The sequence below is a fragment of the Brassica oleracea genome, chromosome C4 (assembly GCF_000695525.1).
Source record: "Brassica oleracea var. oleracea cultivar TO1000 chromosome C4, BOL, whole genome shotgun sequence".
NCBI lineage: Eukaryota > Viridiplantae > Streptophyta > Magnoliopsida > Brassicales > Brassicaceae > Brassica > Brassica oleracea.
The window spans coordinates 13,783,411-13,804,928 of NC_027751.1; the positions used below are offsets into that span (position 1 = coordinate 13,783,411).

Consider the following 21,518-nt stretch of genomic DNA (forward strand, 5'->3'; position numbering starts at 1 on the left):
ATATAAGGCGGCTCGGCCGACCAATAAATAAATTAAATTACTAGTAAATAATATAGACGGTATTCCGGCCATTATAACATGATATAAATAATAGTAGAGGCGGTATACCGACCATTATAACAGGGTATAAATGATACAAATAAATTTTACCGAATCGCAGAGTGATCGTGCTGATAACGTGTTATGAAAAGAACTGGAATTTTATTATATCTCGGGAATTTGAATAAGAGCAAAATTTATACCCGTAGAATTTTTAACACTTATAGGAATAGTTTATTATAGAGAAAAGAGAAGGTTGAGGTGCAATTACAGATAAACGAAAACGTTCGTATATATAGAAAGAAATTTACTATATAAATAGTACAGCGGACTCCACTTCTTTATATTTTCAACAATTGCGGTGGCCGTCTTAATTGACTTTCGTAACAATTGTTTATTTATTATATTAAGAGTTGTTGGATAAAAGATAGAATTGATGCAGATTGACATTTACAGGAGAGGAGAGGAGAGGAGGGGAGGAAATGGAAGAAAGAATGATAATGGAGAAAATTCGAGAGCATCTTCACCTGGGCGAAGACGTTGACGTCAGCGACGCACCCCGAAAAGTGGAGAAAGGAAGAAGCTTCTACGAGGATTTCAGCCTCAGAGGCATCCGAGTCAACCGAGTCGACCCCGGTTTCATTTCCTGCTCCTTCAAGGTCCCTCTCCGTTTGACGGTTCGTCTCTTCCTTCCTCTTTGATTAAATAAAGTATTTTGAGGTTTAATGGGAATTTGATCAATCATGTAAGGAAGACCACATTACTACTGTCTTGTAAGATGTCTGAAAGATACAAATTGGGTTTTTTTTTTTTTTTTAACCACTGAGCAATGGATGTGAATTTTTTAAAATATTAAAAGTGGTTTTTTTGTAACCATGAAGATATCTTTGTGGTTGAGATGGTTTTGGTAATGGCAGGACAAAGAAGGGTATCTAGCAAACGGTGCAATTGCTAATCTTGTTGATGAAGTTGGTGGAGCAGTTGTATATGTTGAAGGTTTACCCATGAATGTTTCAGTGGACATGTCCATTGCTTTCCTTTCAAAAGCCAAGCTTGGTGTAAGTTTTTTCAATCTTTACTTGGAACATCTGTTTGTTGCTAAAATCATATGATGAGTTTTTGAGATGGAAAATGTTTTCTTTTTTTCCAGGAGGAGCTGGAGATAACATCGAGAGTGATGGGAGAGAGAGGAGGTTATAAAGGAACGATCGTTGTGGTGAGAAACAAGATGACCGGGGAGATTATAGCTGAAGGTCGCCATTCTTTGTTTGGCAGACAACCTAGTAAGCTCTGAGGTCCAAGCTTTCTCTCTTTGGTACTACTGTAAAAGGTGATCTTAACACTTGTTTCACTATTACCTTTTGTGTTAGGGTTATTTTCTTCTCTTTTTCTGATTGTGACAATGAAACCTCTTTGTATGTAGATAGTTCATAAAATCCAAAACCTTTGTGGACTTGTTGAATCATCTTCAATGTATTTAACATTAAAAAACAAATTGCTTTCTACACATTGTAGACTAATTTAATACCAAAAGAAAAAAAAAAAATCAGAAAAGAGATATTGCCAAGCATTAGCAGTACATATTAGCTAACATCAGATTCTACTGAGTGGAACCAGTAACAGCAGCTTCAGTAGATTGCTGAGAGGAGGACACCAGACATAGAGTCAGGTGTTGGAGCAGAAGCTGAGCTTGGAGTCTGAGGAGGATTGAGCTTCTCACTATTGACAAGTAGCTTGTTGCTGAGCTCTTCTGCAGCTTTCTCTGCTCCTTCTCGGGTTTGTGTATGTGACAAAGGCACATGCTTTCTCAGCCAAGATTCCGATGGATTCGATATCTCCATAGGTGTAGAACTAATCTCCTATGTCTTGCTCAAGGACTCTCGAGTTTAGCCAACCACCGTAAAGCGTCCTGATGCTTTGATCTTCTGGAGATTCCAAAGTGCTCATCGCACCCAGCCTTTCCAAGTAACTTCGACGCTGCTGGATCGTTTACACTGCAAAATGTGAAGTAGAATAAGATGGGAAAACAGTTCCAAAAAGTCCAAATTAACCACTATGAAACGCAATTTAGCAAACTTAGGCCCATAACTGTCATTAAAAACATAATAGAAGAAAATGAAAAAGACAGTAATTTAGTACATGCTCTCCTGTTGCATGCATCTCATGCCGGTATGGACACTCATCACCTTTCGTACATTCTCCCCTAATGTAGAAGCTACAGATATGTGCTCGGTTCCTCTTGTAGTGTGGCGTTGTTCTTTGAATGATACCAATGGTATCGTTAGGTCGAATCTTCCCAAAAGAAGATTCATAATCTAGTCCTGCTCTCGTCTGCATTAAAAAAGGGAAACTCATATTCAATACCGTAATTCTCCTAAATAGAACATTTTCAAGTTTTGATCACAAAAATAGATCACAAGGAGGAAAATGACCAAAATGTTTCATTTAATAGATAAAAGAACCATAATACCCTAGATATATAAAAAAATAAAAAAAATAATTTTTTTTTAATAGTTTTAGATTATATGTTTTCAAATTCGAACTTTTTTATAAATTTTTTTAATTTTTATAAACTTTTTTTCGAAATATTTTTTTAATTTTTTTCAAATTTTCTTTTTGTAATTCGAAAATACTTTTTGAAACTATTTTTGAAATTTTTATTTTCAAATTTTTTTATATTTATTTTTATTTTATAAAATTTTAAATCTCAATCCCAAATCTCCACCCCTCAACTCTAAACCCTAAGGTTTGGATTAGTTAACCCTAGAGATATAAGTGTATATTTACCTCTTTAATGAAACATTTTGGTCATTTTGATCCTTAGGTCTATATTTGTGACATAAACTATTTTAGTGCTATCCTAGGGTATTTCCCTATTCAATAAGCTATCACTCGAATAATATTTAACAATACTCAGATGGAATCTAAGATAGTCATACCCTTTGATCATGTTCTTCAGCGAATAACTCCCTGTTGACATCGCTCTTTGGGATAGAGTTATGATTGCCAATGTTGAGCGCCGTGTCTCTGACTTGAACTGGAAGACCATACTCAAGATCCAACTGAAATAAATTGGAATAGAATGAGTTATCTTATTATGAAAGCAATAGCTCGGTATTTATACAAGGTAATGAACCTAAGTTGATAAGGACTCAAAATAATATTATCATTATCTTAAACTAACTAGTTCTCCTCAAGTTGGAAGTGTGAGATTACGAACACCCAACCTGGACAATAATTCTTCAAAGAGAGGGTGAGGTAACGCCTTATTAAGAATTTCAGCGAGCTGGTTCCTGGAAGACACATGCTCAGTAGATATAAGCTTGGACTTAACAGCATCCCGAACATGATGACAATTCCTCTCGATATGCTTAGTTCTTTCATGAAAGACATGGTTGGCAGCAATGTGAAGAGAAGACTTGATGTTGCAATATAACTTTATTGGAGCAGGATGAGAAATAGAGAATGACTGAAGAACACCTTTCAACCACTTCAGTTCCTTAAGAGTATCAGACATAGATCAATATTCAGCTTCAGCGGAGGATAGTGCAACAGCATCCTGCTTTTTTGTCCGCCATGTTACTGGAGACTCACCAAGGAAAACGATATAGGCGCTAAGGGAACGTCTGGAAAGAGGGCAACCCGACCAGTCTGAGTCACAATACGCGCTGATCTGAAGATCATCTTTAGCATTTAAGAAGATACCTTGGCCCGGACATCCTTTCAGATAACGAACCACCCGCAAAGCAGCATCCCAATGCGGTAGTAATGGCTTTTGCATGAACTGACTCAGAATGTGGACAGTGTATCCAAGATCAGGCCGAGTATTTGTCAAATAAATAAGACGCCCAACTAATCGACGGTATTGTTGTGCATTAGCTAGAGGTCCTTCTGCTTTTGCCAACTGATGATTGAGTTCGATAGGGACTGGTGACGGTTTAGCGCCAAGAAGACCTGTCTCAGTAATGATATCAAGCGCATTATGAAAGCAATAGCTCGGTATTTATACAAGGTAATGAACCTAAGTCGATAAGGACTCAGAATAATATTAACATCATCTTAAACTAACTAGGACTTATCCCCAATACCAACAGACAGACTTGACACACATTCTTCCGCTTGCAACATGTGTGACAAACTTCTGTTTTGCATCCCGACCAGGTCGCCACCTGAAAACTGAGAATGGTCGGGTACAGAGCTTGCACTCTTTATCATAATCTACCTGTGTCTGCATACGAGAAAAAAAAAGAAAATGCATCAATCAAAAACAGGAATCATCAAGACATAACATCCGACACAAAGTAAACCACACAAGCACCAAACCAAACTCAGGTTCTTAACATAATTTTCAGTTGCGAGTGATGAGAACTAAACACACTATATCAATTCGAGCTATAAGTTGGTTGAATTCGAAATCGCTTGAACCCCAAAAAAAAAATCACGGAGAGTGTGGATGAGGACGGAGGAAATGCTAAGAACAAATGCAAAATTTTGGAGGGAGAGAAGAGATTACCATTCGGACATAAGGATTGACACCGAGGCAAGACTCGCAGATGATAGGGAAATCAGAGCGTCCCCAGCCATCAGCGTCCTGGTCTCTCAGTATTCAATACGCCTTTTCCTAAACCCTCATCTTTCATCCTTGATTCCTTCTTCGTCGTAGGGCAAAGAGCAGACCTGCTTTCGTTTTGATTTTTCCAAAAACTTAATATATGTTGTCTTCGGACCTAAGAGCACCTCCAATGGGGGGGGGAGAATTCCCATTGGAGTTCTAAAGATTCATATATGTATAAGTGTATGTTGTATATGTGTATGTAGGTGTGGGGTCCATTATTTTGGAGAGAACCCCACCCTTAAGACCACCTCCATCGGAGCTATTAAAAGAAAATTCTTTAAAAAAAACCAAAAAAATTAAATGAAAAAGGAGAAAAAGTAAGAGAACCAGTGTCTAAAACAACACCTTTAGAGCACGCACCATTAATGCTCAGGGTTTCTTAAATTTTTTTTTTTTTGAAAAAAAAAATTTATAAGCAAAATCAATCACGGGCCGCCACGTGTTGGAGGGCCCGCGAATATTGCAAAAATCCTTCCAAGATCGACCTAATTTGATATGTTTTGTGCTCGGTTTTTGCAAAATTAACAAACCCTACCATTAAGAAACCCTTTTAAGGTGCTCCGTTAGTTATGATCTTAGGCCATGAATATCGCGGTTTTCTAAACTGGTTTCTGCAGAAAATTAATGCGTGGGCCCCATTTTTTTTAAAAAAAGGGTCCCAAAGTCGCGAAATAAGGATCGATCTTGGGACCGTTTTTGCACTGTTTGCGGGTTCCACCGACACATGGCGGTCCGCGATTGGATCACTTTTTTTAGGACCAAAAAAAAAAATTTGAAAGACGGCATAAACGGTTTTAGCTTTAATCATGCTATTAGAATCTTGTAAAAACCCCAAACGTGCAGCTTTATTATTGGCTAATTCTTTTTGCCTTCTCTCTTCCTCTTCGTCATGTTTTTCTTTTTGGTCTGAGAAATCGATCGATCGGGTCTGAGAAATCCTCCATCTTCATCTTCTTTTCAAGCTTTTTCGTCCTTCTGCGTTCTTCAGAAATGGAAAGTGGTCAAAACCCAGATTGGGGAAACTCGCTTCGAACAAGCGATCTCATCTCCGATTCGCGTAAGATCCGTTATAAAGCTATCAGCTTTAGCTAATCAATCACCAGATTGATGGCTAGCCTGTTAGGGCTCTTACTCGAGGCGAATGATAACGGTATTGTGCTCCGAAGGATTTGGGTGAAGTGTTTGTGGAGTTTAGTTACGTTTGGATCTTCGATTCGAATTGGTGGTGTAGAGATTGTGACACGTGAGTTGAACACGTGGGAAAATGATTCGAGTAGATGGTGCTTGTTAGAGATCCTTAGTGCTTTGACGATCATAGCAGCTCAGACAGAGTACATTAGGCCTGTTACTGAAGCTGGTTCCATTCCTTTGTATGTGGAGCTTCTCTCGGGAGGAGATCCAAAGATATTGCAGAGGATGTGTTCTGTATACTAGCAGTCGAGGGTAATGCTGTTTTGATAGCGGAGCAGCTTGTAAGGATCTTGAGAGAAGGAGATAACCAAGCCAAGTTTGCTGCTTCTGATTTGTTGTGGGATCTTGCTGGTTATAGGCACTCTGTGTCTGTTATTAGACTCTGGTGTGATTCCTTTGCTGGTTGAGCTTGTGAGAGATGGGTCTCTTGAGTTCAGGGAGAGGATCTCTGGAGCTATTTCTCAGTTGTGTTACAACGAGAACGACCGAACATCTTGTCCGGGATCCATATCTTCCCTAATGATCGCTTATAAATCGCCAGAGTACAGCTTAAAGGGACAAATAACGAAGAAGACAGACGTTTGGTGCCTCGGGGTTTTGATCTTGGAGCTTTTAACGGGAACGTTCCCTGAGAATTATCTAACGCAAGGGTACGATGCTAACATGAGCCTTGTGACTTGGGTGAGTAACATGGTGAAGTAGAAGAAAACGGGTGACGTGTTTGACAAGGAAATGACTGGGAAGAAGAACTGTAAAGCGGAGATGCTAAGCCTGTTGAAAATCAGGTTGAGCTGTTGCGAAGAGGATGAAGAAAGGAGGATGGAGATGAAGGATGCTGTGGAGAAGATAGACAGGTTGAGAGAAGGACAAGATCTGGATGGTGATTTCGCAGCTTCCACGCACAAAGTCTTTGCTTCTCGGTTGATGGACGATGATGACTTTGGTCTTGCCATGAATCGATGATCGATCTTGAGATCAGTGGAAAAAGATTGAATTTGTAATTAGTATAGTTTTTAAAGCTCAGTGGTTTCAGAGGAAAGTAGTGTAATAACATTGATGTAGAGATTTGGTTTTGATGCCTATTCTTGCATTTCAAGCATTAATTGATAACGCGAAAGTCTTGGTGTTAACTTGTGAAACGGACTCGCCGTACAGTTGGTAGGAGGTATATGGCAAAAATTTGGCACAAATCAAGATCACAACTAATCATTTTTTTCTCGTTTATGATTTATATTTGAATTTTTAATGTGTTTTTATGTCATGTTTATTTAAATTTTAATTTATGCTTTTCTTTCATGTTTGTTTCAAATTTTTAATTATAAATTTGTATTTTTATTTTTAATATGTTTTTATGTCATATTTGTTTAAATTTTATGAAATCTAATCATTCTAATTTTAAAATTAAAAAATAAAATTATTTTTTTAAGAACTTTTGAGGTTATTCCATTAGACCATGCCAAATTTAATTACATTATCAAATGTTCTAAACTTTAAAAATTACTAAATTAACTATTAAACTAATCATTAGAACTCATCATGGATTATAACCATTGGACATGCTCTAAGGTTCTTAAAACAAAGCTTTAAAAACCTTAAAGATGGGGTTCTCCACAAAATAATGGACTCCACACCTACGTACACATATACAACATATACTTATATACATATGAATTTTTAGAATTCCAATGGGTAGACCATTGGAGGTGCTCTAATGTGATACGTCTTAGCCGTGTGCTATTATAAGTATGTATATATATTTTGTGTTATATTTATGAGCAGAATAATACTATAAATAGAAAGTAACGTTTTAGAGAGTGAAAGTTTCAAGATTTCAAGTAGAAGGACAAATAAACGGTGTCAGATGGTTGATTTCTAGGATTTATCCGCGACTCTTCCATCTAATTTTAAATCGTATCGACTCTTCCAAACTAATATTTTAAAAATTCTACAAAAATTTGTAAATAAATATATTATCAATTCAAAAATCATTAGAATAAGTAATTTTCATACTTTCAAAATATTGAATAATTAATTATATATTAATTAAAATACTTAAAATAAATTTGAAAACATTCATATATACATAAAACTATATACAAAGATTTATATTGATTTAAATATTGTGATGTAAAATATTTTTGGATAGCATAATAAGAATATTTTTAGATAATGATGATTACCATATTAATAAAATTGTTTTTTAATTTATGAGTAATTATTTATTAAGGGTAATATATTAATTGAGGAACATTTGAAAATATGTAACCTCAATTTTGTAATAATTAAAAAAGACCATTTGCTTATGTCTCAATCAATTAGGTAGTTAATTAGTCCTACGTATTAGCATCACATTGAAATTGAAAAAAATGTTGGTCCAATTCGATTTTTATATTTCACTAGAAACATTTAATACCAACTATATAATATCATATGATATTAACTAAAGCAAGGTGGCTATTTATTATACATTATTTCCTTAAATAATAAAACCTATGGAATTACCTAATGTGACTATGAAATATATAGCAATTAATGATTTTAAATAATGAAGATTTGCTAATAATCTACGAATAAACAAGAGTGGTCATTTGATTTATAAAGCCAATTTATTACACAATAGTAACTGATTTCTTAGTTATTTAATATATAATTATTATTTTATTATTTCATAATATGCTGAAAAATATAAAATAAGTATTTATTTTGCACAAGGCGCAGATCTTAACCTAAGTATGTATCTCTTTAATAATTTTGAATCTTAAACATTTTCTAAATCTCAGTAAAAGAAAGAAATGAAAATAAACTCAAAAATCAATATTTATATCGAGTAATAACCAAAATGACACAAAAAGAGAAAAATATCGAAGATTGATAGGATTGGTACGTGAACGTAAACTTCTCATAACCATAATTAACTTTTAAATTGCTAAATAATGATATAAAACCGAGCTGACATAGTTTCATTGTAACCAAATAGTAGGCATGAGATTCTTCAGCCTAAACGTTAGGTTTTTATACGATAAATAATTTTTTGACCTAAAACATTTTTAAAAATGAGATCAATTCATTAGTAAGCAAATTATGTAATTAACAAAAAAGGGTTTTAAAAAATTGTTTAAGGGCCAAATATATTAATTCGATCAATAATATAATTTTTTTTCCATACGATATTTCTTAAATAATTTTCATATAAATTTACTACCATGCGCAAGGCGCAGGTCTTATCCTAGTTATATATTAAAAATCAATCTAATTATTTATTAAAGGTAATAAAACTTTAAACGCTCTAAATTTTAAAGTGAGAGCAAAAAATCACTTCACAAATAATAGTATAAATACTTTTGAATTCTTTGTCAACTTTTTTCAGAAATTATCACTTTGAGTGATTTTGGTTGTCTTAAGAAATTTATATTTGAATATAGATGTTTCATTCTATCTTATGTGTTATATATAATATTTTAGTATTACTAAATAAAATATAATCTTAATTTAATTATGATATAATCTTTATAATTTTTAATTATTCTCAAGATAATGATAAATTATCGAGAAAATGTGTAATTAAATACCAAACTATCTCAAATTCTCCAAAACAAATACAAACTTTTCATTAACCCAAATAAATCACAAACTTATAATTATTGAGCCATACTGAGTACAAGTTTTCTCAATTTAATTTACCATCTAACCTCTGTTTGATATTAACAGTTGATGATGTGGTGTCGTTTTAAGAATAGAATACAAACCTAAAGAATAAAAAACTACACAGTACTTCTAATCTACACGTACTCTTCTCTTCTTTCTCTGCTCATTGTAGAACCCTAACTCATCTCGTCTTTCTCTTTTCAATCATACTAAAACTCCATATCATCTCTTCTCCAAATCGTTATCATCTATTCTTTTTCTCCTCCTTCGTTTTAAAACTGTAAATCGTTTTTCACTGACATGGTGATAAGGAAAAAGCTTCCAGTATGTCGAGGCGGATGTAGAGAACCTGAACCTCAACCTGTTGATGAAGGTGATGAAATAAGGTCGGCTGTATTTATAGGCTATTACAGAGATGAGTGTGAACCTGTACCCGGTGATGATTGCAAGGCCATTGTTGATGATCCTGGTGATGAGATTGAAGAATATGAGAATGGGGTTTCAGAAGAAGAAGGATGTGGCGTACAAACTGAAGAAGAAGCTTGTGAAGTTTTCTCATCCTACTTTGGAGATGTTGCAAGTAATGATGGAGATGAAAACGATGAGAGTGGAGATGATGATTGCTGGAATGAGGATAATACGCCTGATCCTGCATCATCTGATGATGAGGAAGAAGAAGCGCGAAGGGAAGCTTGTGAGGATGCAGCATCAGCCGATGAGGTCTTAGCGTTTGGGAAGACGTTTTCGTCTGCATCAGAGTTCAAGCAAGCTCTTCTTAGGTATTCTCTGAAAACAAGATATGATATCAAGCTATACATATCAACACAAAAGAAGCTTGGCGCTGTTTGTTCTGACACTGAGTATGATTTTGTTACTGCCCTTTGTGATGGTCTTTCTTTGTATCAATCGTAAGGTTGGCGTGCGTAACAAGTTTTGAGTTTCCTATTTTCTTTTGCATCTTCTTCTTATTTTCAGAGCATAATTGTTAAACAGGAACAAAAACAAACCAGAAATCTACTGTTAATGCATGTTTGTTTGTCATTACGAGAAAAATGACACACTGAAATTAACAAAAACAGTTTGCGCATGTCCAAAAATGACAGAAAAAGTTTAAAAATAAAATAAAAGTCAATTCGCTCGTGCCGGGAAACACCACTTCTTGAGCTTCCTCATCCATCTCTTCTACTAGAGTTTCCTTGGTGTCCACTTATTTTATGTAGTCCAAAGTCTCCTCAAGGTATGGTTTTCGGGTTGTGACCAGTAAAACCACTCGAACATATATAAAATCCTTACACTGTTGCAGGAAATAAAATTATAAACAAAAATCTATTTCATATCTAGCAATGTCCAATGAGAACATAAAGAAGAGATAAATAAATTATCAGTTAAATCAATAAATTATTTATTAAAATTAATAACTGAGCATAAAATATAAATAAACCTAAAATTATGGGGAGCATGACAAATCAGCAAATTCACTTCTCAAATAATAGTATAGATTCTCAAAAAATCACGAGACAAATGTCTTCGTTTTCTCGTGACTTTTGTCTCTTGATTTTTTCATGATTTTTTAGTAATAATTAATTGCAAACAATATTTCATCTTTTTTTTTTTTTGGAAACTTACTACATCTTCTTCCTAGCTACTCTTCTTTCTTTCTTTTAATTTTTTAAGAGCATAACACATAGATTTTTTCATTGGTTTCTATTTTCAAGTGTTGCAAAATAGTCAATGTATAAATGAATCGTGGGATTTTAATTGCATCAAACCATCATTAGGTGCAAGAATTGTAAGGGCATGTCTTACACCTTTTCATTCGGAGGTGGAAGCCTTGATTTGGCAATGGAATGTATGAAGAATCTAAGACAGTTTCAGGTTACGTTAGCTACGGATTGTTCTCAATTGGTGAAGATGGTTTCGGAACCAGAAGAATGGCCATCATTTGAAAGTTATCTGAAAGATATAAAGGTTTTACAAGGAAGTTTCCATAACTCAGACATCATCTATGTTCCTCGGACGGAGAATCAACGGGCGGATAGCTTAGCACGTAGTGCTAGGAAACAACCCTCTTTCGTCGTTCACATGGATGCGGAGTTACCGATTTGGTTTACAAAGTCAATATGAGTCTGTGAATGTCTTGTTGTAAAAAAACAAACAAACAAACAAACAAACCATCATGCTATGGACAATTAAAATATATATCTCGCTTCTACACAGATCATTATTTTGTTTTTTGTTACACAGTAGAACTCTCTTTTTTTGTAACACAAATTTTCATTAAATCTCAAACTTCTTCTCTACAATAGAAAAAGGGAATTTATCTTTGTCAATAACCATAAACTACAAAGGAGACATAAGCTAAAAAAATAGGTCTTCAACCGAACATGACAATAAATTCGAGACAAAGCTTGAATGTGTTTGAAGAGCCTTCACGATAAAATCGGCCAGCTGGATAATAGTCACACAGTGTGTCGTTGAAATCCAGACCTCATCTACAAAAACTACCGAGAAAGTCTCGTAGTTTAATCTCATGCTCTGATATGGAAGAATCAGTGCAGCATCGATATGCCTTGTATGATAAGTGATACGTGTAGCCACGTTAAGTGAATTTGATTTCTTCCACTCTTAAATATAACTTCGACATCTCTGGAGACGTGTATTGAAAGAAATACTTCATTCTGACCCATCTCCCAACCTTTTTTTTTTTGAATGAATGTTAAATTTGTATTCACCAAAAAAACTACTTTACATCAAGTGCATCTTGTTTTTATATCTCTCCATCCTGAACAAATAAACTACTCCCTACTTCCGAACCAAAACACAAGGATACCCCCNAGTTTGTTCGCTAACCTCACACTTACAAGGCTGAGTTTGTTCCTAATTTGCTTCTCAATGATCTTCTCCAAGGTTGCAGGTTGCATATGTGCTTGACCATGCCTTCTTCTATTGTGTTCTCTCCATGATCTTTTCAACCATCTTTGTTCAATCACTGACCTAAATTTTATGTTTTTTGTCCACCGTAAATGAAGTTCTTACAGCCAATCTCAGCATCCAATATTCGAATTCGTACAACTGCAGGAAGGTTATCATACTCTACAGGGGCAAAGCTAGCAAGAAGAGAGGGAGTGCACATGCACCCATATATAATATTTTCAAAAAATAATGTGTTACTCGGCCTAATTTCATATATACACATATTGTTACTGGTAATTTTACACTGCGTGCACCCAGTGAAAAATCAGTTTGGATTCGCCACTGATACTATATATAATCTCAAGATAGATAACTCGCAAGCCGGATATAGAGCTCGCCATTCATCATTCCCAAAGGCGCGATCAAGCCAACTCTGGACTAGAATATCCTTACGCTTGTTATTCAAAGTCATAGTACTACCTCCATAATGAAGATCAGTCATAATGCATAATGCAGTGATATAACATGTTCTGCCACCTTGTTTTTCAGTGCAATATCTGATTTCATTGTAGTCACCAAGACACTTCCATGGTCCACTTCTGCCTGATGCTAAACGTTCAGCTTTTTCCCATAAATGGTGTCTCAAACCTCGAATAGGATTGCCATAAACACAAGTTAAAAAGAAAGAGATCTCTTTATTATTTATCTTACAACTAGGTGTTTTTCCGTACATAATAATTTTTTTAAAAAAATATACATTAATTTTTACTTAATTAATTTTATTCAATTTTTAAAAGTATAAAGTAATCATTTGTAACTGATATTCTTTTTAGCTTACGAATTTTTTAATCTACACCGGCGTTTAATTTAAATAAATAAAAAATATTTTGTTTTTCTGAAATAATAATTTTTATACATCTTTTTATTGTCGTACTATAATGATCAATAGATATATCACATTTTCTTTAATAATTTCTGTCATAAATTTCTTCTTATAGTGATTTTAGACTTAAAAAATTAATTGGTAAATAATATATATGATATTATTTAAAAATGAATGATATAATTATTTAAAAGCAATAATGTATATTTTAAATATTTTTTTTGTAGGACTAGATAAACTTTGTGATATAAAACATTAGCAGTTTGCACAACAGTTTTATTTGCAGAATAAAAAATACTATAAAAACTATTACATATGCTTATCTATATTTTATATCTTAAACATGAATTACAATGCCATTTATATATTATATTTAATAAAATCATAAACATGAGCCATATACAAAATACTTTATTTATAAAACAAATATAATAAAAAATATATTCGTACCATTTAGAATTCTCATCTGAAACATTGAAAATATAAAAAATTCCAATAAGCAAATGATTTTTTTTTGTTATTAATTTATTCATTTTGCAAGTTTATATAATAAATCGCATATAATATTTAAGTTATTTCTTATGTTTTATAACTATGGTAATGGCTATATATTTATTGCCTTATATTTTAATTTCTATAACTAAATTATGTCACAATTAATTTATGACATGTCATAATTAATAAAAATCTATGGCACATTTATTATTATCCATGTCATCATTTTTTAGAGTGATTATACTGATGACACATGTACAAATCACTTTAGGATTTTATCAATGTAAATTTTGTTGGACTTTTAATAATGGATTCAATCAATTCTTTCTGGATCATGATTTGTAAAAACTTGGTTATGTACAGTAGCGGCGGCAGAAGCATTAGAAGCATTTGCTTCCAGCCGTTGATAAGATATTAATTTTCGCCCATTTTATAAGTTACTAGTGGTGCTCCCACGCTTCGCGCGGGTTATTTGATATTTGTGCTATTTAAAGTTTTAAATGTGTATTTTTTTTTCAGATTTTTTTCTTTTTTATGAAATATATTTGATGTATTTGATATTGATGTCAAAACGATATTATTTTGATATGATTTCTTCGGAGCAGTAAAAACTGTATTTGGTGGGCATGTATTCGGTGCACACTTGCGAATTTTGTTTATTTAATATATTGTATAAATGTGCATTTTTTATATATTTAAATTAATGTTTTAAATTTTTATATACTTTAACATGTTTTAGTTTTTATTTGTTGTTAAACATGTCTCGAGACTTTGAGATTTTCGTGTAAATGCTTTCTTTTTTACTATATATCGTTGGGTTCAATGTATGCATTTCCGTGATTTTTTGTATAGCTAATGTATGCATTTTATAATTGAACTCATTAAAAAAATGTTTCAGAATATAACCAATAGAATCTCCACATTTATATAATTTGAAAAATCGGAAAAATCCAAAATCAACACCAGAAAAAAACAAATTAGATTTATATTTATATTTCTGCCCAGATATATAATTAATGTATAATACTTAAAAGTGACTGAATAAAGTCTACAACGATATTAAAAAGATAAATATAATACATTTTTTTACTGAAAAATAGAAGGGTATATTGTTTGTGGAAGACTTGATCCATCCCTTAATTTCAGGTATTGGGCGCCTCTGATGTACTCATAAATATCTCGTTTCTTTAAACATTCAGTTAGAAAAATGTTTGAGATTATATTTTGTGATGTAATTATCTTATTATTTTTTCTATTTGCTTGGATTAGTTAACTTTTGTTTGTAACGTATTCAATAATGGAAGAAGCATTATTTGTTTGAATGTATATGTCATTGAAATTAAAGTCAAAGTGGTCGATAATTCTAAGAATTTTTTTCTATTTACTAATAGAACAAATATTGTGAAAAATGTAGAACAATTAAAATCTTTTAAAAATGAGTCATACTTAAGATTTCTAAAAATGAATGAAAAATAAACAATAATGTTAATATTACTTTTAACTAGGGGCATGTCCGCGCTTCGCGCGGAATATTGTTTTATTGTTGTTAATTATTATTTTTTAGGATGATATAGCTAGCTAATTATGTGATCGTCTTTATTTGCTAAGAACATTATTTGTTATTTTTATTATGTTATGTAGTAATAGGTGATACGCTAACATATTATGTGTTTGTTTTTTTAATAGTGTGTTGGTGTGAGTATAATAGTACCTTATTAGTGGTGGAGTGAGTTTGTGATGTAATGCATATTGAATTTCAATAATTTTACATTTAGGCATTTGTTGAATTTAAGGCTAATAGTTTCAGGGTAAAAGTTAATATTTTTCTAATTATTTGAACATTAGTTTTTAAAGATGTTTTGTGTTCTCTCCCTATATTTTTACATTGAGCCGTCACCATCTATGCATTTCGTTTACCTTTCCGTTATTCTGTGATTCTCGCCATCACCAAAAAAGACTCACATATGTGCTCTTGTTTTTCCTCACCTTTTTCTCCTCTTTTTCTTTAGATTTCGGCTCATGTTAGGAACTGCATCTCCTTGGGTTGGGTCAGAGTTTAGTCGTCTTTGAAGTTGATTTCCTCATCGTTGGCTTACCAACGATAGTCCCTTCTCGTCTTAGTTTTCAAGATATGGTTTTTGGTGATCTGACTTCTATAGCTCGAGGACGGCTACGCGATTGAATGATTTCGTTTTGTCTATCCTTCCATCTATGTTCCCTCATCTCGTTACAACTTTCATGGCTGCTTGCGTCTCTGTGACTCTCCCTTTCGCCATGTTTGCCACTCCAGATTTGGATAGTGTTATCCTCCGAATATGCTCTGTAGATTTTGAAGATTTTTTCTTGTCTCAAGTCTGGGCTCTGGTTTCTCGGGGGTTGGCTTACGTTCTCCCTCACTCAGGTTGTTCTCTTCTTCCCTTGCTTCCCTTAGTATAAGTGTGTGGTATTAGTCTCTTGGAGCTTTGGTCCCTTCTATCCATAGTTTTGTGGTTCTTCACTTGCATAGACGTCTTGTTTGTTCTTGTTTAGTTTGTGAGGTGATTCTTACCTCTTAGCTAGTGGTTGTCCTTATCGCTCGTTATGTATGTCTATTCCTGCTTCGTGGTGATTTTAGCCTTTTGTTGATTATTTTTCCTCTAACCCGCTTTCTTGGTTCTTTGCATTGGTCTTTGATCACGCTCCTTTGTGTTCGAGTGATTGCTTTATCTCAAGATTATCTTTCTACATTTTTCTGACTTTTGATTGTTCTGGCCAAGACACTCAATGATAAAGTGGGGTAAGTTAATTTTCGTTTTTGATCGCCTTTGAGCTCTGGACCTTTATTGAGTTAGTGTTACTTTGGTATTTTTTCTCTATGATTATGGAGGTTTTATGTTTAGATTATGTGTTTTGCTTTAATTTTGTTAATATTAAGATAAATATATAGTTGCAAATGAAATAATAGAAAATAGTAAAAAATAATAAAGTAGCGAAAGTTTATGTTATTTTTAGCAGTGAATAAATTAAATATTAAAATACATTTATATTTTTTTACTTATTTCTTTATTCGTTTTGCAAATTTTTGAACAATAAAATACATTATCAAACTTCAAATGATGATAGTTAGTGTGAGAAGGATTAGATAGTACATAATTAGAAAATAATGAACTAAATTGCAATAGTCTAAAAGAAGAAGGATCTAAAATGTAAAAAGACAATGTTAATATTAAGATAAATATATAGTTGCAAATGAAATAATAGAAAATAGTAAAAAATAATAAAGTAGCGAAAGTTTATGTTATTTTTAGCAGTGAATAAATTAAATATTAAAATACATTTATATTTTTTTACTTATTTCTTTATTCGTTTTGCAAATTTTTGAACAATAAAATACATTATCAAACTTCAAATGATGATAGTTAGTGTGAGAAGGATTAGATAGTACATAATTAGAAAATAATGAACTAAATTGCAATAGTCTAAAAGAAGAAGGATCTAAAATGTAAAAAGACAAAAAAAAGACACATGTCAACAAACTCCCCTTCCACATGTCATAAGAAGAGAGAAAAAACTACTTTATATATATAGATTAAGAGTTGATTTGCATTTTCAAATATGTACTAAAATTTAAGATGCTTATATATTATTTACTCTTTCACTTACCTGTTTTCAGAACATGTTAAACTTTAGTATATATATATATATACACAGTAGAACCTCTATAAATTAATACTCGATAAATTAATAATCACTATAAATTAATAAATTTTGTCGGTCCCAACTTGGGCCGGTGTAAAATATGACACAAATCGATAAGATAATAATATTTTTAAAAATTTCATGTAAATATATAGTCTCATTAAAATCATAAATTAATAATCTATCTATATATAGTTTTATATAAGTACAAAATAAACATTATATTATTCATTTATATTCCCAATGAAAATATCTTTATTATTCTTAACATTTTAATATATTTTGATAATATTTAGTAAAATTGTATGGAAAACCATTTAACAATCATATAAAACATAAACACCAAATAAGATAAGAATATTTTTAAAAAATTCATGTAAATATATAGCCTCATTAAAATCATAAATTAATAATCTATCTATATATAGTTTTATATAAGTACAAAATAAACATTATATTATTCATTTATATTCACAATGAAAATATCTTTATTATTCTTAACATTTTAATATATTTTGATAATATTTAGTAAAATTGTATGGAAAACCATTTAACAATCATATAAAACATAAACACCAAATAAGATAAGAATATTTTTAAAAAATTCATGTAAATATATAGCCTCATTAAAATCATAAATTAATAATCTATCTATATATAGTTTTATATAAGTACAAAATAAACATTATATTATTCATTTATATTCACAATGAAAATATCTTTATTATTCTTAACATTTTAATATATTTTGATAATATTTAGTAAAATTGTATGGAAAACCATTTAACAATCATATAAAACATAAACACCAAATAAGATAAGAATATTTTTAAAAAATTCATGTAAATATATAGCCTCATTAAAATCATAAATTAATAATCTATCTATATATAGTTTTATATAAGTACAAAATAAACATTATATTATTCATTTATATTCACAATGAAAATATCTTTATTATTCTTAACATTTTAATATATTTTGATAATATTTAGTAAAATTGTATGGAAAACCATTTAACAATCATATAAAACATAAACACCAAATAAGATAAGAATATTTTTAAAAAATTCATGTAAATATATAGCCTCATTAAAATCATAAATTAATAATCTATCTATATATAGTTTTATATAAGTACAAAATAAACATTATATTATTCATTTATATTCACAATGAAAATATCTTTATTATTCTTAACATTTTAATATATTTTGATAATATTTAGTAAAATTGTATGGAAAACCATTTAACAATCATATAAAACATAAACACCAAATAAGATAAGAATATTTTTAAAAAATTCATGTAAATATATAGCCTCATTAAAATCATAAATTAATAATCTATCTATATATAGTTTTATATAAGTACAAAATAAACATTATATTATTCATTTATATTCACAATGAAAATATCTTTATTATTCTTAACATTTTAATATATTTTGATAATATTTAGTAAAATTGTATGGAAAACCATTTAACAATCATATAAAACATAAACACCAAATAAGATAAGAATATTTTTAAAAAATTCATGTAAATATATAGCCTCATTAAAATCATAAATTAATAATCTATCTATATATAGTTTTATATAAGTACAAAATAAACATTATATTATTCATTTATAAATTTCTTATTTCTCTTCCAACATCTTTGATTATTCCCTCGATTATCCAGAGAAAATTTCAAGTGGGATGAACCTTAGTAGATTCAAGGTTATAGATATCTACACCCTTTACAACAGACTACAACGACCTAGTTTCTAATCAGAAACCGGAATCTTTGAGGATGCCATTGGTTTTTCTGTGTTTGAAATGTTAAAAGGTTGAGATAGAAAAGAAGAGGATGCGATGAGAAAGGTCAAACTCTAAATGCTTATTTATAGTCGCTAGCGTAAGGATGAGATGAAGGATACTTTAGTGAGAATTAATGAGACGTTTGGGTGGGGTGCTATAAATGAGAAGGTTAGTAAGAAGATACGAAGGTCATCTGTACGTTACAATGGCCGTTCCATAGAAGATAAGAAGGTTAATTAGGTAGACGACAAAGTTGATGGGAATTGGACGTACAAAATTAAGGTTCAAAAGAGGTGAGAGCCCAAACAGTATTTCACAATTTTATGCACTTGTGAAAGACCATTAACAACACACAAAAAACCAACGAAACTTGAAGAGAGAGCGACACGTGGCGCGATTTGCCCCTCCTTCTGTGCTGACGTGGCTTAATGAGGAGAGACACAAGTCTGTTTTATTGTATAAGATAACAGTAGCTGGTTCGATGCGTCTAGGCGGTCTTTTTTTTCCTTTGGACTTCCGGTCCTTAGTTTTGTAGAGCTTTTTAGGGCCCGGCCTGGCTATGTACATTTAAAAATACTAGATGTTGACAAAATAACCTTAACTCATTTTAAAGTAATTTATTTATATTGATTCTAAAGTTTCTATAATACATGAGAAATTGCTTAAATAACCACATTCTTAATAAGACTTTTCATGTTTACGTTAACCATATTTATTTTTAGGATTTTGGAGGGTGAGACTTAGGATTTTAAAAAAAAAAAAAAATTTTAATTTTTTTTAAATAGTTTCAAAAAAATTCTTCAAATTTCAAAAATAAAATTTGGAATTCGAATTTTATTATACAAAGTTCATATTTGAAAACGTATAATTCGAAAAATATAAAAGAAAATTATTTTTATTTAAATAATTATTTATATTTATATATCTATAAAATAAGGGTATAATAATTCTTTTGCCTCTTTAGTGAAACTTCATACTTTAAATATTTGTGAAAATGTTTTCTAGTGAACGTAAACATGAATAATAGTACCAAAATTGAGTTAAAAGTAGAATTGTCTCATAAAACATTTTGGATTTTGTTTTAAATAATTTACTTATACCAGTCTATTGGACTTTATTTTAAACCATTATATTTTTTTTTTATAAGATAATACTAAATATTCAAATATATGATACATGGTTTAGAACATATAAATCAAATAATATTGCAAATCTATATTATAATGATTGGGTTTTTGCTCTCTCTTCAGCGCGCCACGTCAGCATTCTGTGGGTTCCACTTTTAAAAAGTGTGAAAAAGTGTCAAGTCCATGGTTCGAACCCGGGTTATTGAGATATAAAAACCAACATTTATACCACTAAACTAAAGGATACTTTGTACATTGATGGCCGAAACTAATATATATTTATGAAGGTCGGAAACTCTTGCTTCTTCGACTTTCTCTGTGGGCCGGGCCTAGGGAAGGAAAATAATATAGATTGTTTTTAATTGATTTCCTGATTCTTTGTTGAATAATATTATTTGAAGATTCTGTGAATCATGAGTTTATTCCCGCCGGACGTGCTAATTATTACATGCCATCTTTGGAAGTCGGTTCCATTGTGTAAGTCGATCGTTTTGAGGTTGATAGGTGCTCAAGCATATACAAGATAACTGATCATTCATTCCTCATTCGTTTCATCTCACCAACTATTATTGATGAAGTCATCACGAATGCTCCTAAAATCAATCTTCAGTTATAATTAGATTGTTCGACAATTTCCAAGTGATTGCGAACACAAACCTAGAACTCCCAGGTATATTATCATATTGCATCTGAGTTTATATTATGTTTCGATATCATAATTGATATTTAAACTCGCAGATGTGGTTGGGCAAATCCGTTCTGTTCAGGGCTCTGACCTTACCAAAGAAACAACCCGAGTCGTTATCCGTCTCCTCATTGATCCGTAATAAACAATCAACACACAATTCCCTTTATATTATTATCTATATTGTGCTAACATCGTAATCAAAAATATTTCCTACCCAAAATATGTGGTCGTCTATTTATCTCCCTTACTTATCAAACTAATTTTCCACAAACCTTTATTTTACAGCTTAAAAGAAACCACAACATCCCAAACAATCAAAACACCAAAAACTAGAATTCCAAAAAAAAGACAAATCATTAATGATCACTTCTCTTTTTTTGTCTAATCTTAGAAATAAACTTCAAAACAAATATACCAAATCAATCACCTCAACTAAAACT

At 31.5% G+C, this 21,518-nt stretch overlaps 2 protein-coding genes across 2 annotated transcripts; one reads left to right on the forward strand and one right to left on the reverse strand.

Moving 5' to 3' along the window:
* The first annotated feature begins 461 nt into the window (after positions 1 to 461).
* Positions 462 to 1,495, forward strand: LOC106340070 (acyl-coenzyme A thioesterase 13). The gene is made up of 3 exons (XM_013778938.1): positions 462 to 716; positions 957 to 1,097; positions 1,190 to 1,495. The coding sequence occupies exons 1-3, from the start codon at positions 522 to 524 to the stop codon at positions 1,331 to 1,333; spliced, it is 480 nt and encodes a 159-aa protein (XP_013634392.1). The 5' UTR covers positions 462 to 521; the 3' UTR covers positions 1,334 to 1,495.
* A 172-nt stretch (positions 1,496 to 1,667) lies between these two features.
* LOC106338193 (zinc finger CCCH domain-containing protein 25) lies at positions 1,668 to 4,908 on the reverse strand. The gene is given in 9 exon segments (XM_013777226.1): positions 1,668 to 1,817; positions 1,819 to 1,992; positions 1,994 to 2,045; positions 2,171 to 2,370; positions 2,979 to 3,101; positions 4,128 to 4,189; positions 4,192 to 4,267; positions 4,553 to 4,660; positions 4,903 to 4,908. Coding segments are annotated over 9 exon segments (951 nt in total).
* Positions 4,909 to 21,518: the final 16,610 nt, after the last annotated feature.

Bases quoted from the DNA above. Each gene is read 5' to 3' on its own strand.
- LOC106340070 (XM_013778938.1), top strand. From the start codon at position 522: ATGGAAGAAAGAATGATAATGGAGAAAATTCGAGAGCATCTTCACCTG. The intron at 717-956 runs GTTCGTCTCTTC...TGGTAATGGCAG, and splicing joins AGGTCCCTCTCCGTTTGACG to GACAAAGAAGGGTATCTAGC. The intron at 1,098-1,189 runs GTAAGTTTTTTC...CTTTTTTTCCAG, and splicing joins TTTCAAAAGCCAAGCTTGGT to GAGGAGCTGGAGATAACATC.